The sequence below is a fragment of the Salmo salar genome, chromosome 01 (assembly GCF_965601325.2).
Source record: "Salmo salar chromosome 01, fSalSal1, whole genome shotgun sequence".
Lineage (NCBI taxonomy): Eukaryota > Metazoa > Chordata > Actinopteri > Salmoniformes > Salmonidae > Salmo > Salmo salar.
Window position 1 is genome coordinate 173,173,361 of NC_138291.1, and position 20,912 is coordinate 173,194,272.

Here is a 20,912-nt window from a genome sequence, read left to right on the forward strand (position 1 = left end):
CTGAAAGTGTGCGTTAGCTAGCATGCTGTAATTGTAATGGTTGCATTAGCTCCCCGCTAATTCAATTATTTCCATGCGACAGGTGAATCTACAGCCATCAACATACTGTTGTCCTGCACATCTAATGTGCCTTCTTGTGTCTATCGTCAGAATAAACAGCAATCAACTGGGACCGCTGGCTGGACAGTCGCTGGCTGGACAGTCGCTGGCTGGACAGTCGCTGGCTGGACAGTTAAAAACAGAACACGAGAGTTACGAAGTCCGATCACAGCTGTTACACTGATGCAGACCAGTCCTCTAGTCTTTGCTAGACAGCTGTTACACTGATGCAGACCAGTCCTCTAGTCTTTGCTAGACAGCTGTTACACTGATGCAGACCAGTCCTCTAGTCTTTGCTAGACAGCTGTTACACTGATGCAGACCAGTCCTCTAGTCTTTGCTAGACAGCTGTTACACTGATGCAGACCAGTCCTCTAGTCTTTGCTAGACAGCTGTTCACACACACACACACACACACACACACACACACACACACACACACACACACACACACGCACGCACGCACGCACACGCACGCACGCAGTCACACACACGCACGCAGTCACACACACACACACAGACACACACACACACACACACACACACACACACACACACACACACACACACACGCACGCACGCAGTCACACACACACACACACACGCACGCAGTCACACACACACACACACACACACACACACACGCACACACGCAGTCACACACACGCACGCAGTCACACACACGCACGCAGTCACACACACACACAGACACACACACACACAGTCAAACACGCACACAGTCACACATACACACCCGCACGGCTTCCAAAGGGTGGGTCCAATTTGTTTGTTGCCTTGGCGGTATTACATGTTATGGCAAATGACGATTGCATAACTGGGGAGGGGAGGATTAAAATCAGTTCACTCTGCCTAGAGGACAGACAGTCCAATCCCAACATTGTATAATCTTATACTAAGAATTAGGTTTCAATAGGAATCCAACTACCCTTCATTCTATCTACAATACCGTTTAGCTTGAATTGAGTTCATTTGTCTTTCAAACACCAAACGTGTTCATGTCAATGTTCATAGGAGTTGGCTATCCAGCATATACAGATCTGGGACCAGGCTTCATGGCAGATAATTGTATGTATTCCATGTATTCCATGTATTATATGTATTCCATGTACTCCATGTATTATGTGTATTCCATGTATTATATGTATTACGTGTTTTCCATGTATTCCATGTATTATATGTATTCCATGTATTATATGTATTACATGTATTATATGTATTATATGTATTCCATGTATTATGTGTATTCCATGTATTATATGTATTATATGTATCACGTATTATATGTATTATATGTATTCCATGTATTATGTGTATTCCATGTATTATATGTATCACATGTATTATATGTATTCCATATATTCTGTGTATTATATTGAATATGTATTATATGTATTCCATGTATTATGTCTATTCCATGTATTATATGTATTATATGTATCACATGTATTATATGTATTCCATATATTCTGTGTATTATATTGAATATGTATTATATGTATTCCATGTATTATGTCTATTCCATGTATTCCATGGAAAACATTCATGCACAACATGAGCTTCTCTTTTCTGTGTAGCCACGCACACACACACACACACACACACACACACACACACACACACACACACACACACACACACACACACACACACACACACACACACACACTTGAAGATTTGGAATGATAGAAGTCACTGTCGTCTCCACAATGACCTCATGTAGAATCATCACCTCCTATCTGAATGCCTAATGAGGGGGATTCCCCGCAGTGAGATGGATCAAAGTGTGTGTGTGGGGGTGTGTGTGTGTGTGTGTGTGTGGGGGGGGGGGGGGTTAAAAGAGAGTTTATGAAATGCGCCAGTGTGTCAGCGGCAAACCTTTCTCACTATGTGTGTAAACCCAGAAGAGAGAAGCTCATGTTAAAACAGCCATATACATTATGATAAAGGATATACATTGTGATAAAGGATATACATTGTGATAAAGGATATACATTGTGATAAAGGAAACAGCACGGCACTGAAGGCAGACAAATCATCACTGCACAGCATTGGAAAGGTCACTCACTGGTGCTGATGAGAAACTGGTTGGAGACCCCAGGGTGGTCGACGTCATGAATAGCACTGGCAAAGATGGCAGCTAGGATTTCCAGGTCTGTGAACACAGCCTGTGAAGAACATAGGTGGAATAATCTACATGAGCAGCACTTCAGAACAGAAATGGGAAAACAATCTCACCATATAACCTCACAACATGTCATTTTTGTTATCCGTTACAAAATGTTTAAAAACATTTTATATTGCCTTCCCTAATGAACACATCTCAGGCTACATTTAAAGCCAGTTTTAAACAAGACAAATATAACAACTAATATCATTAGTGTATGTTTAAAAGTCACATTATTAACAAAACATGAGCTAAAATGTAAAAAAAGGGGGCCATACTAACAGCACTGTATCAAATCCTCCCAACAAAGATTCCCCCCATAAAGCGACGGAGATGGTACATTCCCCTACCTCTAGAGCAGGCGTGGACAGCAGCACGTGAGTGGACTGGGTGACATCAGCAGCATGGATGTTATTGTGATAGGCTACATCGCCGTGGTAATGGTCTTCTAGAGTCATCAGGTAGGTTATAAAGGTGTCTAATGGTATTTTGAATGTTTTTAATAAATCTCTTTCCTGAAAATGAGAGAAAAATGTGACACTGTCAAAACAAGAGGTTACAATAACGAACTGCTATTAACACATACATTCACGGACGCACACACATAGTTAGCTGTATAAATTACGGCAAGGTAAAACAACAGTTTTTATAAAGGTTTTTTATAATTGTATAAACGTCCTCACCTGGAAAATTGTGTACATCATGACTGTTAAAGGCCTGTTTCCTGAAAGCTCGGTGACTTTAAAAAGATTAAGGCCCCATTTATTGATGTCCTCAAGCTCCTGAAATCAGACATCAAGGCCATTTTACACACACCACTTTCACCCAAACACATCATAGGAGACAGTATACAGTACATATATACTAAACACAAATATAAACGCAAAATGCAGCCATTTCAAAGATTTTACTGTGTTACAGTTCATATAAGGAAATCATTCAATTGAAATAAATTCATTCGGGCCTAATCTATGGATTGCACGACTGGGAATACAGATACACGTATGCATCTGTTGGTCACAGATACTTAAAAAAAAAAAAAAGGTAAGTGCGTGAATCAGAAAACCAGTCAGTATCTGGTGTGACCACCATTTGCCTCATGCAGTGCGACACATCTCCTTCACATAGAGTTGATCAGGCTGTTGATTGTGGCCTGTGGAATGTTGTCCCACTCCTCTTCAATGGCTGTGCGAAGTTGCTGGAAATTGTTGGGAACTGGAACATGCCGTCAATCCAGAGCATCCCAAACATGCTCAATGGTGCGGCAGGTAGCCTAGTGGTTAGAGTGTTGGACTAGTAACCGAAAGGTTACAAGATCGAATCCCCGAGCTGACAAGGTAAAAATCTGTCGTTCTGCCCCTGAACAAGGCTGTTAACCCACTGTTCCTAGGCCGTCATTGAAAATATGAATTTGTTCTTAACTGACTTGCCTAGTTAAATAAAGGTAAAACATTTTTTTTAAATGTCTGGTGAGTATGCAGAAAATATCCCAATGCTCCAGGGCTGTGATTGGGGACATTGCCCTGTGTAGGGTGCTGTCTTTCAGATGGGACGTTAAACAGGTGTCTTGACTCTGTGGTCACTAAAGAGCCCATGGCACTTATTCTAAGAGTAGGGGTGTTAACCCCGGTGTCCTGGCTAAATTCCCAATCTGGCCCTCATACCATCATGGTCACAGTTTACAATTGGCTAATTCATCCCCCGGTAACTATTCCACATGTCGTTTCTGTAAATGAGAATGTGTTCTCAGTCAACTTACCGGGTTAAATAAAATACACATTTTCCATAACTTAAATTATATCAGGCATAAGATGGAATTCAATCGAAACGGCATTGTAGGTAAATCTTCACTGTCTGGGGATAAATAACGTAAAGATGTATGAGACGAGGTCTTTCTAACAGTCTGACAACTGAGGTCTAACAGTCTGACAACTGAGGTCTAACAGTCTGACAACTGACAACTGAGGTCTAACAGTCTGACAACTGACAACTGAGGTCTAACAATCCAACAACTGACAACTGAGGTCCAACAACTGACAACTGAGGTCTAACAGCGTGACAACTGATAACTGAGGTCTAACAGTCTGACAACTGAGGTCTAACAGTCTGACAACTGAGGTCTAACAGTCTGACAACTGAGGTCTAACAGTCTGACAACTGACAACTGAGGTCTAACAGTCTGACAACTGACAACTGAGGTCTAACAATCCAACAACTGACAACTGAGGTCCAACAACTGACAACTGAGGTCTAACAGCGTGACAACTGATAACTGAGGTCTAACAGTCTGACAACTGAGGTCTAACAGTCTGACAACTGAGGTCTAACAATCCAACAACTGATAACTGAGGTCTAACAGTGACAACTGAGGTCTAACAATCCGACAACTGATAACTGAGGTCTAACAGTGACAACTGACAACTGAGGGACAAAAAACTAAAGCCAGAATCATCTTAAAAATAGGGTTTGTCTTCACAGCTACTTTTTAGCATTGGGTGTTCATACCACATGGCATGTTTGATTGAATCCAGCCCATCTCCCTTGTTTCCACATGCCCCTTGTGCCAATCAGCAAACCACAGTGGTGTAACATTACAGAGGTGACCCTTTAAGGCATCTTATTGGTGTAACATTACAGAGGTGACCCTTTAAGGCATCTTATTGGTGTAACATTACAGAGGTGACCCTTTAAGGCATCTTATTGGTGTAACATTACAGAGGTGACCCTTTACGACATCCTATTAGTGTAACATTACAGAGGTGACCCTTTACGACATCCTATTAGTGTAACATTACAGAGGTGACCCTTTAAGGCATCTTATTGGTGTAACATTACAGAGGTGACCCTTTGAGGCATCCTATTAGTGTAACATTACAGAGGTGACCCTTTACGACATCCTATTGGTGTAACATTACAGAGGTGACCCTTTACGACATCCTATTGGTGTAACATTACAGAGGTGACCCTTTGAGGCATCCTATTGGTGTAACATTACAGAGGTGACCCTTTGAGGCATCCTATTGGTGTAACATTACAGAGGTGACCCTTTGAGGCATCCTATTGGTGTAACATTACAGAGGTGACCCTTTGAGGCATCCTATTGGTGTAACATTACAGAGGTGACCCTTTGAGGCATCCTATTGGTGTAACATTACAGAGGTGACCTTTTGAGGCATCCTATTGGTGTAACATTACAGAGGTGACCCTTTGAGGCATCCTATTGGTGTAACATTACAGAGGTGACCTTTTGAGGCATCCTATTTCCTGGATCTCAATAGAATCACTGTGTGGGACAGCTACTACATCAAACTTGATCAAATCAATTTCAGCCTAAATCTCAGTCGGTGATGAGTGCTAGAAGTTTAATAAGCACTAGAACATGGTCTAGGTCTGGTGTTAATCTGTAGCTAGCTACGACGGTGTGGGACAGTACTATCAACAAGGATCAGTGGGATAACGACTAGAATAACAATTAAATGACATACAATGAAGAGGCCCGGGTCAGGCTTCTCTTCACCTTGGGAAAAGTCCAGATAAAAGCCCAGCCAAAAAATCACAGGGATTATGTAGCTATGTAGAGGTTAAGTGCCTTACTCAAGGGTACAACAGCAGTAATTCTTAAGTTAATATCACATAAATCATTTACTCAATTATTTACTCTATTCAACAGACGTGTGCCGTGATACTCTCGTATGCGTTTGTTTAACCTTCCTGGAATACACTCTAGCTAAGAGAAGCTAAGAGCAACTGTTAAATGACTAAAATGTCAATATAAAGTCAAAAAGCTCCTTCACCGTAGCCAGTTGGTCCTCTGTGTCGGTCTTGACCCCGAAGCGAGGTATATTAGAGTTGGAGAGGCTAGTGCTGTGCTGCAGCTTCTTCACGCCACTGATCTGACACATGGGCTTGGCGTTCTTCTTGTCCGTCCTCTCCTTCTGCGTCTGTGGACATGGCATCTCCACGTCATGCTGCTTGTCTGGGGGGAGAGAGAAGGAGGAAATAGTTAGAGGAGCAATAGACAATACACAAAGGGATTTTTTTTGGGGCCTATTTTGTGCTTTTAGGGCCAAATCCTAACTTAAGATCACATTGTCCCCTAATCATGTATTTGTATTCATTATGGATCGCCAGCAAATTTAAGACAGTTATATACAATACAAACAAAACATTACATTACACAACAGAATTTACAACACATTAAGTGTGTTCCTTCAGGCCGCTACTCTACTGCTATATATCTACAATACTAAATCCATGTGTACGTGTGTGTATAGTGCGTATGTTATCGTGTGTATGCGTGTGTCTGTGCCTGTGTGTGTGTCTCTTCAAAGGTGTATTTTTATCTGTGTTTTTCTAATCAGATTTTACTGCTTGCATCAGTTACTTGATGTGGAATAGAGTACTGTGCGCCTCCCATAGTCTGTCCTGGACTTGGGGACTGCGAAGAGACCACTGGTGGCATGTCTTGTGGGGTATGTATGGGTGTCTGAGCTGTGTGCTAGTAGATTAAACAGACAGCTCAGTGCATACAACAAGTCAATATTTCTTACAAATACAAGTAGTGATGAACCATTAGTCCTTGTGCGACAAAACTAGGGCCTGTAGGACCTGCCTTGTTGATCGTGTTGTAAACAGGGCAGAGTAGCGCTTTATTACGCACAGACCTCTATTGAGGTCAATTGGGGACTTGAGTAACGCACACTGATCTCAAGTTAGGATTGGCCCTTATTAACTATCTAACACCCACATGCACGTCGCCCATGGTAGCTTTTAATAAAACAGAATGGATTGTTGTACACATATGATTTTGAGGCTTTTTGGGGATTGGGAGTTTCAGTTTCAGGGGAAAATTGTGGACTGAGTGATTGAGACTCTTTACTTGTCTCTTGGAGACTGTTTGGGGAACTTGGAGACTGGGGACTGTTTGGGGACCTTGGAGACTGGGGACTGTTTGGGGAACTTGGAGACTGGGGACTGTTTGAGGAACTTGGAGACTGGGGACTGTTTGAGGAACTTGGAGACTGGGGACTGTTTGGGGACCTTGGAGACTGGGGACTGTTTGGGGAACTTGGAGACTGGGGACTGTTTGGGGACCTTGGAGACTGGGGAGTGTTTGAGGAACTTGGAGACTGGGGACTGTTTGGGGAACTTGGAGACTGGGGACTGTTTGGGGAACTTGGAGACTGGGGAGTGTTTGAGGAACTTGGAGACTGGGGACTGTTTGGGGAACTTGGAGACTGGGGACTGTTTGGGGAACTTGGAGACTGGGGACTGTTTGGGGAACTTGGAGACTGGAGACTGTTTGGGGAACTTGGAGACTGGGGACTGTTTGGGGACCTTGGAGACTGGGGACTGTTTGGGGAACTTGGAGACTGGGGACTGTTTGGGGAACTTGGAGACTGGGGACTGTTTGGGGAACTTGGAGACTGGGGACTGTTTGGGGAACTTGGAGACTGGGGACTGTTTGGGGAACTTGGAGACTGGGGACTGTTTGAGGAACTTGGAGACTGGGGAGTGTTTGGGGACCTTGGAGACTGGAGACTGTTTGGGGACCTTGGAGACTGGAGACTGTTTGGGGAACTTGGAGACTGGGGACTGTTTGGGGACCTTGGGGACTGCTTGGGGACTGCTTGGGGACTGCTTGGGGACCTTGGAGAGTGGGGTCTGCTTTGGGATCTTGGAGACTTGGAACTGTTTGGGGACCTTGGGTAGTGCTTGGGGAACTTGGAGACTTGGGACTGTTTGGGGACCTTGGGGAATGGGGACTGTTTGGGGACCTCAGGGATTGCTTGGGGACCATGGAGGATTGGTACTTGGTACTTGTTGTTCTTTCAGTTTATTTGTTTTGTAAATTGATTGTTTGTGTACCTGTTTGCCATTTTACTGCATTGTCAGGAGATAGTAACATAAGCATTTAGCTGTACCCGCTATAACATCTGCTATACTGTGTACCCGACCAATAAACTTCGATTCAACTTGAACTTGTTGTTATAAGTACTGAAAATCACACAGCAAGGTCAGTCAGTCTTACCTAAGAAGGTGCTGGAGATGAACTCAGAGACCTGGTTCCCTGAGCGACTCATCTCAGACAGGTGAGACAGCTCCCTGTTCAACATCCTCTTGAACTGGACACAGACAGTAAGTGAGAGAGAGAGAAAGAAAGAGAGACAGAGAGAGAGAGATGGAGTGGGAGAGAGAGAGACAGAGAAAGAGAGAGAGAAAGAGAGAGCGGGAAAGAAAGAAAGTGTTACTCTATGCATACATGACATTGTATATAAATGGGAAACAATAACAGACTTTTGATCTCAATGAGACTTGCTTTGATGGAATATGATATTTTCTTTCTGTCATTATCGGATGTTTTTACCATGCATTATGAAGTTCAGGCACTTTCAGCAGACTCTCACAGATACTGTGAGTAGCAACTACAAACATAGTTCAGATAGTATGTCTGGTTTGATTTAAGGATGAGGTTCTGCGGAACTATTATTTTTGCCTTATTTCACATACTATTCACCAATGACTGGAGTGTGATACTTCTTTCATGTTTGAGCACAGCAATTTCCATATGACTTTGCGAGAGACATGTAGGCAGCTCGTCCTCAACAACAAAACAGCTAAATACGTACGTCTACCCACAGCACATTTGCATAAACAAATCTATACAAGATGGCTAACAAATTCCGACACAATGCTGAGGTGGAAATACGACTAGTTCCTGCACTAGTTACAGCTATCTCCAATCTCTCCTACTGTACAAACATCACAGATCATCACAACGATGTCACATTATTTACCCTTTTGACCTCAATGAAAATGACTGCATTGATGAAAACACTTTAACAAATTAGTAAAGTAAACCCTTCTCTCAAGGGATTGGAATAGCACTAAATGAACAGACATAATCCAAAGGCAGCCAGGAGAACCTACAAGCTTTAACATAAGCTTTGCCATTTAGGTCGTGTTCATTACGGCACACGATGGAAAACATGAGTTTCTTATTGGACCAGGTAGTTCAGGTTGTCTGTCTCTGTTTAGTCTGTATTCTGTATTATTCCATTTGGTGCCTAATGAACTCAGCACTGAATTTTATTCAATTCAAAATTAGCATCATGGACAACATACCTTTATGTATCCCCATGACACAGAACGTAAATAATTTGCCTCCGGCATTTTCGACGCAGTCAATCAAATGTAAAGAGTCCGAAAGATGGATAGATCCAAAACAAATACGCAAAAGGCTTCCCTCAAATCATCGTTATACAATCAATCATGGCATCATCCATATAGTAGTGTCCCCAGGGCCTTGATGGAATAATCAACAAATTCTTCCTTGGCAAATAAAGGCAAATAATCCCAGGGGTTAGTAACAAGATTGGATAACGAAGCAAGAACAGGAGTGTCCAAAAAAGACAAAGAAATCACTATAATCTAGGCATGGCTATAAAAAATATTATAAAGTATTATCAATAACAGTATCCAATGAGGAATAACAGGACAGAATGGGTCTGACAGGTCCGTTAGACAAGAAGCTACATTAGAAGGACACTAGTCAGCTGCATCTCCCACTAGCTCTTCAGAGACGACCTAATGTAGCTGTGGAGACGACGCTAGCCACGTCTGAGGAAGACTGCACTCCTGTCAACACCTGTCTGGGTTCTCACCCAATCGCCTCAGCCCGCCGCTGAGAGCTAACCAATCAGCGGCCATCGAGACCAAATGGAAGCGAGAGCACTCGGTCTTCATCTGGCGTTCCACTTTCTCTGTGGAATACATGAATACATAATGAAGTCAAAATGAAGACAATACATCTGTCTAATTATAGGACTCATCTTGTTGTCCTCACAGTGCATCTGTCTAATTATAGGACTCATCTTGTTGTCCTCACAGTGCATCTGTCTAATTATAGGACTCATCTTGTTGTCATCACAGTGCATCTGTCTAATTACAGGACTCATCTTGTTGTCCTCACAGTGCATCTGTCTAATTATAGGACTCATCTTGTTGTCCTCACAGTGCATCTGTCTAATTATAGGACTCATCTTGTTGTCATCACAGTGCATCTGTCTAATTACAGGACTCATCTTGTTGTCCTCACAGTGAATCTGTCTAATTATAGGACTCATCTTGTTGTCCTCACAGTGCATCTGTTGAATTATAGGACTCATCTTGTTGTCCTCACAGTGCATCTGTTGAATTATAGGACTCATCTTGGTGTCCAAATGGATGTGGATTTACTCAGATGAGATATCAGCAGTGTGTATATATGGCAATAGTCTTGGTGAACACTTACAAGACAGAGTAAACTTAATGTAGACTACTACAACTACTAGCCATGAGTTACCCAGCGAAGCAGAGCTAAATGAACTGAATGCCTTTTAGGTTCACTTCGAGGAATATAACACTGTGCCTTGCGTGAAAGACCCTGTTTTTCCTGATGACTGTGTGATCTCGCTCTCCATGGCCGATGTGTGCAAAACATTTATACAGGTTAACAATCACAAGGCAGCCGGTCCAGACGGAATACCAGGGTGTGTTCTCAAAGCATGTGGACCAACTGGCAAGTGTCTTCACAGACATGTTAAATCTATCCTTGTCCTAGTCTGTAGTCCTACGTTTCAATCTGACCATCCTTGTCCCTGTTCCCAAGAGCTCCAAGGTAACCTGCCTTAATGACTATCGCCCTGTAGCACTCACATCTGTAATTATGAAGTGCTTTGAAAGGCTGGTCATGACACACATCAACACCATCATCTCAGACACCCTAGACCCACTTCAATTCACATACCACCCCAAACAGATCCACAGATGACGCAATCTCAATTGCACTTCACACTGCCCTCACCCACCTGGACAAAAGGGGAAATAACTATGTGAGAATGCTGTTCATAGACTACAGCTCAGAGTTCAACATCATAGTCCCCTCCAAGCTCAATACCAAGCTGGGGACCCTGGGACTGAACCCCTCCCTCCGCAACTGGATCCTGGACTTCCTGACGGGTGTCGTGGACGAATCAGAATTAGTTGGGTAACATAGATAATTAAGATGTTTTATTAGTATAATATGCTTATTTGAGGTACTTGTCATTAGAAAGTGTCCATTGGACTCTGGTGTCTTTTCAGTTGCATGTCTACCTTAGCTGGGGCTCAGACACTTGGGGCCCAGAGAGAGGAGAGGTCAGACTTGTCGTCATGGGAATGTGTCTTTACCAATGCTTAAACCATGTGAAGGGATGGCGTGATTACTGGGGAACCAATGACTTGTCTCCACAATGTCTGTGAGCAAGTCACACCCTCCTTTTCCTTATTGTGGGGAGGTTTATGGCAGTGTCTGGGACCATGGTCTCTTAGATCTCACACTTATCCTGTGATAATATATGGCCTAGAGGCTCACTCCCCTCAGTGAGCCTGTCCAGGAGTGGGGTCAAGAGGGGGTTTGCTTGAGATGGGAGTATCTAGAGTTGACAATTGATATATGCCATTGGATGAAATTGTGTTTTCGTTCTATACCGTACCAGGGAGGGACGGTTCTAAGGGGACCAGATACTGGGCTATATAATGAACCAGGTTGACATAGCAGTTACTGTCTGATGTGTTTTATGGATATCTGTCATACAAAACGTAACCTTTGTGAACTGTTACTAAGTATCTGTGGTTTTTCAATGTACGTTGAAGGGGCTGTATCGTTGCTATAAAAGATCCCTGAGCCATTCTGTAAGCACCTCATTAAATGATTCATTCGAGAGAATGCATTGGTGGGGTCAAGAACTTTTGCAAAAGTATCTTAAGTATTAAAGATGTAGTTTTAACTCGGACTGGTGTGTTTGTAAATCCTCATTTGGTAATGCGGAAATTAGCCACCACACGGGCCGGCCCCAGGGGGTGAGGGTAGGCAACAACACATCCGCCACACTGATCCTCAACACGGGGGCCACTCAGGGGTGCGTGCTTAGTCCTCATGTACTCCCTGTTACCCACGACCGCGTGGCCACGCACGACTCCAACACCATCATCAAGTTTGCTGACGACACAACGGTGGTAGGCCTGATCACCGATGGCGGTGAGTCAGCCTACAGGGAGGAGGTCAGTGACCTAGCAGTGTGGTGCCAAGACAACAACCTCTCCATCAACATCAGTATGACCAAGTAGCTGATCGTGGACTATAGGAGAAAGAGGGGAGAGCACGCACCCATCCACATCAACGGGGCTGTAGTGGAGCAGGTCGAGAGCTTCAATTTCCTTGGCGTGCACATCACTAAGGACAAAACATGGTCCACACACACTCGCACAGACATGAAGAGGGCACGGCAGAGCCTCTTCCCTCTCAGGAGGCTAAAAAGATTTGGCATGGGCCCTCGGGTCCTCATAAAGTTCTCATCACCACTTGGTATGGCAAATGCACCCCCTTGACCGTAAAGTGCAAGAGAGGGTGGTACGGACAGCTCAGTACATCACTGGGGTCGAGCTTCATGCCATCCAGGACCTCTATATCAGGCGTCAGAGGAAGGCCCGAAAAATGACCAAAAACTCCAGCCACCCAAGCCATAAACTGTTCACTCTGCTACTGTGCCATCCGGCAAATGGTACCAGAGCGTCGGCTCTCGGACCAACAGGCTCCAAGACAGCTTCTACCCCCAAGCCATAAGACTGCTAAATAGTCAATGAATGGTACCTGAACTATCTGCACTAACTCAATCTTGCACTGACCCTACGCACTGTTACTAGACTATATATGCAAACCATATACACACTTACTCACACACATTGACACTCCCACACAAAACACATACACTACACACACACACACACACACAGACCGACACCACACAAACACACATACATACACACACACACACTTTTACACTCATCATTTGCTGCTGCTACTCTGTTCTTTACTTTGCTCTTATTATTATCTATCCCGATGCCTAGTCACTTTACCCTGCCTTCATGTACATATCTACCTCAAATACCTTATTATTATCTATCCTGATGTCTAGTCACTTTACCCTGCCTTCATGTACATATCTACCTCAAATACCTTATTATTATCTATCCTGATGCCTAGTCACTTTACCCTGCCTTCATGTACATATCTACCTCAAATACCTTATTATTATCTATCCTGATGCCTAGTCACTTTACCCTGCCTTCATGTACATATCTACCTCAAATACCTTATTATTATCTATCCTGATGCCTAGTCACTTTACCCTGCCTTCATGTACATATCTACCTAATATAACTTATTATTATCTATCCTGATGCCTAGTCACTTTACCCTGCCTTCATGTACATATCTACCTCAAATACCTTATTATTATCTATCCCGATGCCTAGTCACTTTACCCTGCCTTCATGTACATATCTACCTAATATAACTTATTATTATCTATCCTGATGCCTAGTCACTTTACCCTGCCTTCATGTACATATCTACCTCAAATACCTTATTATTATCTATCCCGATGCCTAGTCACTTTACCCTGCCTTCATGTACATATCTACCTCAAATACCTTATTATTATCTATCCTGATGCCTAGTCACTTTACCCTGCCTTCATGTACATATCTACCTCAAATACTTCATACCTCTGCATATTGATCTGGTACTGGTACTCCCTGTATATAGCTGCACATTGATCTGGTACTGGTACTCCCTGTATATAGCTGCACATTGATCTGGTACTGGTACTCCCTGTATATAGCCTCACATTGATCTGGTACTGGTACTCCCTGTATATAGCTGTACATTGATCTGGTACTGGTACTCCCTGTATATAGGTCCACATTGATCTGGTACTGGTACTCCCTGTATATAGGTCCACATTGATCTGGTACTGGTACTCCCTGTATAAAGGTCCACATTGATCTGGTACTGGTACTCCCTGTATATAGCCTCACATTGATCTGGTACTGGTACTCCCTGTATATAGCTCCACATTGATCTGGTACTGGTACTCCCTGTATATAGCTCCACATTGATCTGGTACTGGTACTCCCTGTATATAGCCTCACATTGTCACGCCCCGGCCATAGAGAGGGTTTTATTCTCTATTTTGGTTAGGCCAGGGTGTGACTAGGGTGGGCATTCTATGTCCTTTTTTCTATGTTTTGTATTTCTTTGTTTTGGCCGGGTATGGTTCTCAATCAGGGACAGCTGTATATTGTTGTCTCTGATTGGGAGCCATACTTAGGCAGCCTGTTTTCCTTTGGGTTTTGTGGGTGGTTAATTTCTGTTTAGTGTTGCTTACCTGACAGAACTGTTTGACTGTCGTTCGTTTTCTTGTTTTGTTTAAAGTATTCTATTAAAATTACATGATGAGCACTCAACACGCTGCGCCTTGGTCTACTCCCTTCGACGGCCGTTACACACATTGATCTGGTACTCCCTGTGTATAGTTCCACATTGATCTGGTACTGGTACTCCCTATATAACATTTTATTTTATTTACTACTACTATCTTTCACAATGTGTCAAAAGTGAGAAAACCTAGCCCCTTACGAGAAGGGGACGAACTTAAACAATCCACAGCTCACTAAAAAAAGCCAGCTGTTGAAGATCAGTGACGCACATCCTCTGAAACTATAAGAATCAACCACAGTGGTTGTTGCTGAGAAGAGGAACAACTTTTACACTGGTGTACAATGCATTGTGTGAAGTATATGCCACATAAAGCATTATATGTAGTCTTAAAATATACAGTAATTAAAATGTACAGTATATTCTCAGAAACCACCGTAAATAATGTCTACATACTGTTTTACCCACTTTATATGTATATATTGTATTCCAGTCATTGTTCATCCTATATAACTACTGCTGTTCACATCATTTCTATTCATATAGTGTCCATACTGTCTATACACAGTATTATATACACTGAGTGTACAAAACATTAGGAACACCTTCCTAATATTGAGTTGCCTCAATTCATCGGGATGGACTCTACAAGGTTTTGAAAGCGTTCCACAGGGATGCTGGCCCATGTCGACTCCAATGCTTCCCACAGTTGTGTCAAGTTGGCTCGATGTCCTTTTGGAGGTGGACCATTCTTGTGTGTATATATATATTGATCTGGTATATATATATATATATATATATATATATATATATATATATATATATACACACTGTATATTTATATTCCGGACTCTGACATTGCTCGTTCTGTTATTTCTTTATATCTTTCTTTTTGGATTATGTGCGTATTGTTTTGTATTGCTAGGTGTTATTACTGCACTGTTGGAGCTAGAAACACAAGCATTTGCTGCGCCTGTGGTAACAACTACAAATCTGTGTACGCGACGTATAAACATTTATTTTATTTATTTAATCCATAAAGATTCAGTGAACATGAACGCAGCTCTCTTTGCAATTCGAAGCAGAATCAATCAGAAGCAGATACACTATATGACCAAAAGTATGTGGACACCTGCTCGTCAAACATCTCATTCCAAAATCAGGGGCATTAATATGGAGTTGGTCCCCCCTTTGATGCTATAACAGCCTCCACTCTTCTGGGAAGGCTTTCCACTAGATGTTGGAACATTGCTGCGGGGACTTGCTTCCATTCAGCCACAAGAGCATTAGTGTGGTCGGGCACTGATGTTGGGTGATTAGGCACACCGATCTCAACAAACTATTTCTCTATGGATCTCGCTTTGTGCACGCGGGCATTGTCATGCTGAAACAGGAAAGGGCCTTCCCCAAACTGATGCCACAACATTGGAAGCACAGAATCGTCTAGAATGTCATTGTATGTGGAAGCGTTATGATTTCCGTTCACTGGAACTAAGGGGCCTTGCCCAAACCATGAAAAACAGCCCCAGACCATTTTTCCTCCTCCACCAAACTTTACAGTTGGCACTATGCATTGGGGCAGGTAGCGTTTTCCTGGCATCCCCCAAACCCAGATTAGTCCGTCGGACTGCCAGATGATGAAGCGTGATTCATCACTCCAGAGAATGTGTTTCCACTGCTCCAGAGTCCAATGGCTACAAGTGCTACTCAACACTTGGAATTTTGCATGGTGATCTTAGGCTTCTGTGTGGCTGCACCGCCATGGAAACCTATTTCATGAAGCTCCCGACTAATCATTTTTGTGCTGATGTTGCTTCCAGAGGCAGTTTGGAACTCAGTAGTGAGTGTTGTAGGATTTTTACTGGAAGCACAGAATTGTCTAGAATGTCATTGTATGCTGTAGTGTAAGGATTTCCCTTCACTGGAACTAGGGGCCTAACCCGAACCATGAAAAACAGCCCCAGACCATTATTCTTCTTCCACCAAACTTTACAGTTTTGGGCAGGTAGCATTGTCCTGGCATCCCCCAAACCCAGATTTGTCCGTCGGACTACGAGCGCGATTCATCACTCCAGAGAATGCATTTCCACTGCTCCAGAGTTCAATGGCGATAAGCTTTACACCACTCCAGCCGACGCTTGACATTGCACATAGTGATCTTAGGCTTGTGTGCGGCTGCTCAGCTATGAAAACCCACTTCATGAAGCTCATGATGAACAGTTATTGTGCTGACGTTGCTTCCAGGAGCAGTTTGGAACTCAGTAGTTAGTGTTGCAACCGAGGACAGAAGATTTTTACGCGCTATGCGCTTCAGACACTCGGCGGTTCCCTTCTGTAAGCTTGTGTGGCCTACCACTTCGCGGCTGAGCCGTTGTTGCTCCTAGACGTTTCCACTTCACAATAACAGCACTTATAGTTGACCGAGGCAGCTCTAGCAGGGCAGAAATGTGAAGAACTGACTTATTGGAAAGGTGGCATCTTATCTTGCCACGTTTAAAGTCACTGAGCTCTTCAGTAAGGCTAGTCTACTGCCAATGTCTGTCTATGAAGATTGCATGGCTGTGTGTTTGATTTTATACACCTGTCAACAACTAATTGAAGGGGTGTCCAATTACTTTTGTATATATAGTGTATGTCTTGATGAACACTTCCTGGTTGTGATGAACAGCTAATGAAGGTTTGGGGATGGTAGGAAACAGTGGAGGCTACTGAGGGGAGGACTGCTCATAATAATGTCTGGAATGGAGTGAATGGAACACTTGTGTTTGATACCATTCTATTCACTCCATTCCAGACATTATTATGAGCCGTCCTCCCCTCAGCAGCCTCCGCTGGTGGAAAACAGTGCAGTACTATTCATATAGAGATAGCTAACACCCACTAGTCCCGTGCTCTGGTCCTCAGCCAGCCTTTCATCTATGGACACACAGGGACAGACGGGTCATGGAGGAGCTCATTTCTAAAAGAAATCCATGGGGATCTGTAGTGGCTCTCTACTATACTTAAAGGGGAGGGCCTATCTAGGCCCGAAGCACAATGATACTGTAGTTGGGTGTGTTCTTAAAGGGAATGTTGGTAGATATTATGCGTCTGCACAACGATTGTCGTTTTAACGGGAATGGCTGTAGAAAAGTGGCAGTTTGGTCTGGGATGAATGATCTGGATAGGTCTGATATCGTGACACAACTAGTGTATTCTGTGTTAGTCTACTTGTGTGTGTAGTGGATTATGTGTACACAACCCCGTAGAAACACTCTTGGAATATTACCATATACTGTATACAGCTCTCATATAAGACAACGGTGTAAAAGCAAAGCATAAGCGAGGGACTGTGGGCTGGAGTGCAGCACAGTTGGTCAATGCTGTAAAATACGCTATGCTACAACACCAATACAACCACCGGAGTTAGCTTCGAGAGACAACAAGAAGTTGAACCAAGCATCAAAGTAGACAAAGTATCTCTTCTGATTTTGGTGAAATGCTACGACTACACTAAGCTGTTTACAATTAGCTTCAAATGCTAGCTAGGAACCATTGTTGTTCCCCAGAAAGGAAACAACAACCAAATAATCATGAGGTAAAGATGCTAATGCTAGGCTAAAGCTAAAATAATGCCCAGCTAAACTTCACCCTTCAGTCGTCACAGACAAAAAGAAATCAAGCGGAAGCCCTTTTTATCCTCAAAAAGCTGTTAAATAAACAAGTTTCTTATTTATTAGACGTGGGATTAGGATTAGGATTGGTCCTTTCATTATGATGATGGGGTTATTGATTGAGAGCATTGATTGGAATGACGTCCACTGCGAGCCTGATTTCACAGTTTGGGGCTAACGTACGCTGGATTAGTTCTAATCATCCATTAAGAAGTTTGTTTATAGCTTGCTCTTAACCTATAATACATGAATGCTGGGAGTAATAGTTTTCATATAACACCCCACCACCATCACACTCAGTCGTCCTCTGCCTCTTCAGTGAAATAATGAGTTTAAATACAAAAACTAGTAATCTCTAGAGAATATGGTAAGGAATAGTGTAGCATTACAGTCATTTACTGTATAGCTACAGAAGCTACTCTTATTAACAATCCCCATTCAATAACACTTGATCAAAAGGATTTATGTGCATATCGTATAGAACTGTGGTTAATTGTTACACACTGTGATCATACAGGTGATATTATGGTAAGGCGCGGACATCGACCCCAGGGACTTGGAAATTGGAACAACGTTAGACAGTAGTGCTGATTGGATGCTTGTCTAACATAAGGCCTCAGCTGATACTAGTGTGTAGCCTGTCGAACCGAAGCCGGAGGCCCCAGAGCTTTGTGGTTCGCTAGAATGGAGCCAAGCCTGTGTCACTGAGTTTGAAGCTTCTTTGGGCTGGCACTGGCCTGTGTGTGTGATTAAAGCCACCAGAAGGAGCAGTGTACCACATCGTCGTGCTTCCCACTTGTCTGTGGTTGCCTTTTGGAGCAGTAGAACAACCACTCTGGCTCCACATATGTTTGCTTGTTGCTGACTAGCCAATGGGTTGCCAGCAAAGACACATTCGGGGCGCGTGCGGAGCCAGCTAAGATCAAAGACAAATAAGTTGGCGCTAGAAACTGCTCTATGGTCAGTTTAGCATTTTTCCACTCTGACGCCACAACACACACACACGCGCCCCACACACACACACACACACACACACACACACACACACACACACACACACACACACACACACACACACACACACACACACACACACACACACACACACACACACACAGACTGGGAAGGGGGTACGTGGTGAGCTTGTGTTAGTGTTCTCTCTCTACTAGCCTGGTGGTCCAGTGTGTTAGTGTTCTCTCTCTACTAGCCTGGTGGTCCAGTGTGTTAGTGTTCTCTCTCTACTAGCCTGGTGGTCCAGTGTGTTAGTGTTCTCTCTCTACTAGTCTGGTGGTCCAGTGTGTTAGTGTTCTCTCTCTACTAGCCTGGTGGTCCAGTGTGTTGGTGTTCTCTCTCTACTAGCCTGGTGGTCCAGTGTGTTAGTGTTCTCTCTCTCTACTAGCCTGGTGGTCCAGTGTGTTAGTGTTCTCTCTCTACTAGCCTGGTGGTCCAGTGTGTTAGTGTTCTCTCTCTCTACTAGCCTGGTGGTCCAGTGTGTTGGTGTTCTCTCTCTACTAGCCTGGTGGTCCAGTGTGTTAGTGTTCTCTCTCTACTAGCCTGGTGGTCCAGTGTGTTGGTGTTCTCTCTCTCTACTAGCCTGGTGGTCCAGTGTGTTAGTGTTCTCTCTCTACTAGCCTGGTGGTCCAGTGTGTTGGTGTTCTCTCTCTCTACTAGCCTGGTGGTCCAGTGTGTTGGTGTTCTCTCTCTACTAGCCTGGTGGTCCAGTGTGTTAGTGTTCTCTCTCTCTACTAGCCTGGTGGTCCAGTGTGTTGGTGTTCTCTCTCTACTAGCCTGGTGGTCCAGTGTGTTAGTGTTCTCTCTCTACTAGCCTGGTGGTCCAGTGTGTTGGTGTTCTCTCTCTCTACTAGCCTGGTGGTCCAGTGTGTTAGTGTTCTCTCTCTACTAGCCTGGTGGTCCAGTGTGTTGGTGTTCTCTCTCTCTACTAGCCTGGTGGTCCAGTGTGTTGGTGTTCTCTCTCTACTAGCCTGGTGGTCCAGTGTGTTAGTGTTCTCTCTCTCTACTAGCCTGGTGGTCCAGTGTGTTAGTGTTCTCTCTCTACTAGCCTGGTGGTCCAGTGTGTTAGTGTTCTCTCTCTACTAGCCTGGTGGTCCAGTGTGTTAGTGTCTCTCTCTACTAGCCTGGTGGTCCAGTGTGTTAGTGTTCTCTCTCTACTAGCCTGGTGGTCCAGTGTGTTAGTGTTCTCTCTCTACTAGCCTGGTGGTCCAGTGTGTTGGTGTTCTCTCTCTCTACTAGCCTGGTGGTCCAGTGTGTTGGTGTTCTCTCTCTCTACTAGCCTGGTGGTCCAGTGTGTTAGTGTTCTCTCTCTACTAGCCTGGTGGTCCAGTGTGTTAGTGTTCTCTCTCTCTACTAGCCTGGTGGTCCAGTGTGTTGGTGTTCTCTCTCTCTACTAGCCTGGTGGTCCAGTGTGTTGGTGTTCTCTCTCTCTACTAGCCTGGTGGTCCAGTGTGTTGGTGTTCTCTCTCTCTACTAGCCTGGTGGTCCAGTGTGTTAGTGTTCTCTCTCTCTACTAGCCTGGTGGTCCAGTGTGTTGGTGTTCTCTCTCTACTAGCCTGGTGGTCCAATGTGTTAGTGTTCTCTCTCTACTAGCCTGGTGGTCCAGTGTGTTAGTGTTCTCTCTCTACTAGCCTGGTGGTCCAGTGTGTTAGTGTTCTCTCTC

General features: G+C 43.8%; 1 protein-coding gene across 7 annotated transcripts in view; it reads right to left on the reverse strand.

Annotated features, from left to right (window-relative positions):
- LOC106571288 (3',5'-cyclic-AMP phosphodiesterase 4D) overlaps positions 1-20,912 on the reverse strand; it is a 383,631-nt gene that overhangs the window by 8,488 nt on the left and 354,231 nt on the right. For all 7 annotated transcript variants that reach the window (XM_014144187.3, XM_014144196.3, XM_014144236.3 and 4 more), the window contains 5 exons: positions 8,316-8,409; positions 6,079-6,260; positions 2,968-3,066; positions 2,635-2,799; positions 2,186-2,285 (listed from right to left, as the gene is read on the reverse strand). In XM_014144187.3, coding sequence (XP_013999662.1) covers positions 2,186-2,285; positions 2,635-2,799; positions 2,968-3,066; positions 6,079-6,260; positions 8,316-8,409 — 640 coding nt within the window. The remainder of the gene's footprint in view (positions 1-2,185; positions 2,286-2,634; positions 2,800-2,967; positions 3,067-6,078; positions 6,261-8,315; positions 8,410-20,912) is intronic.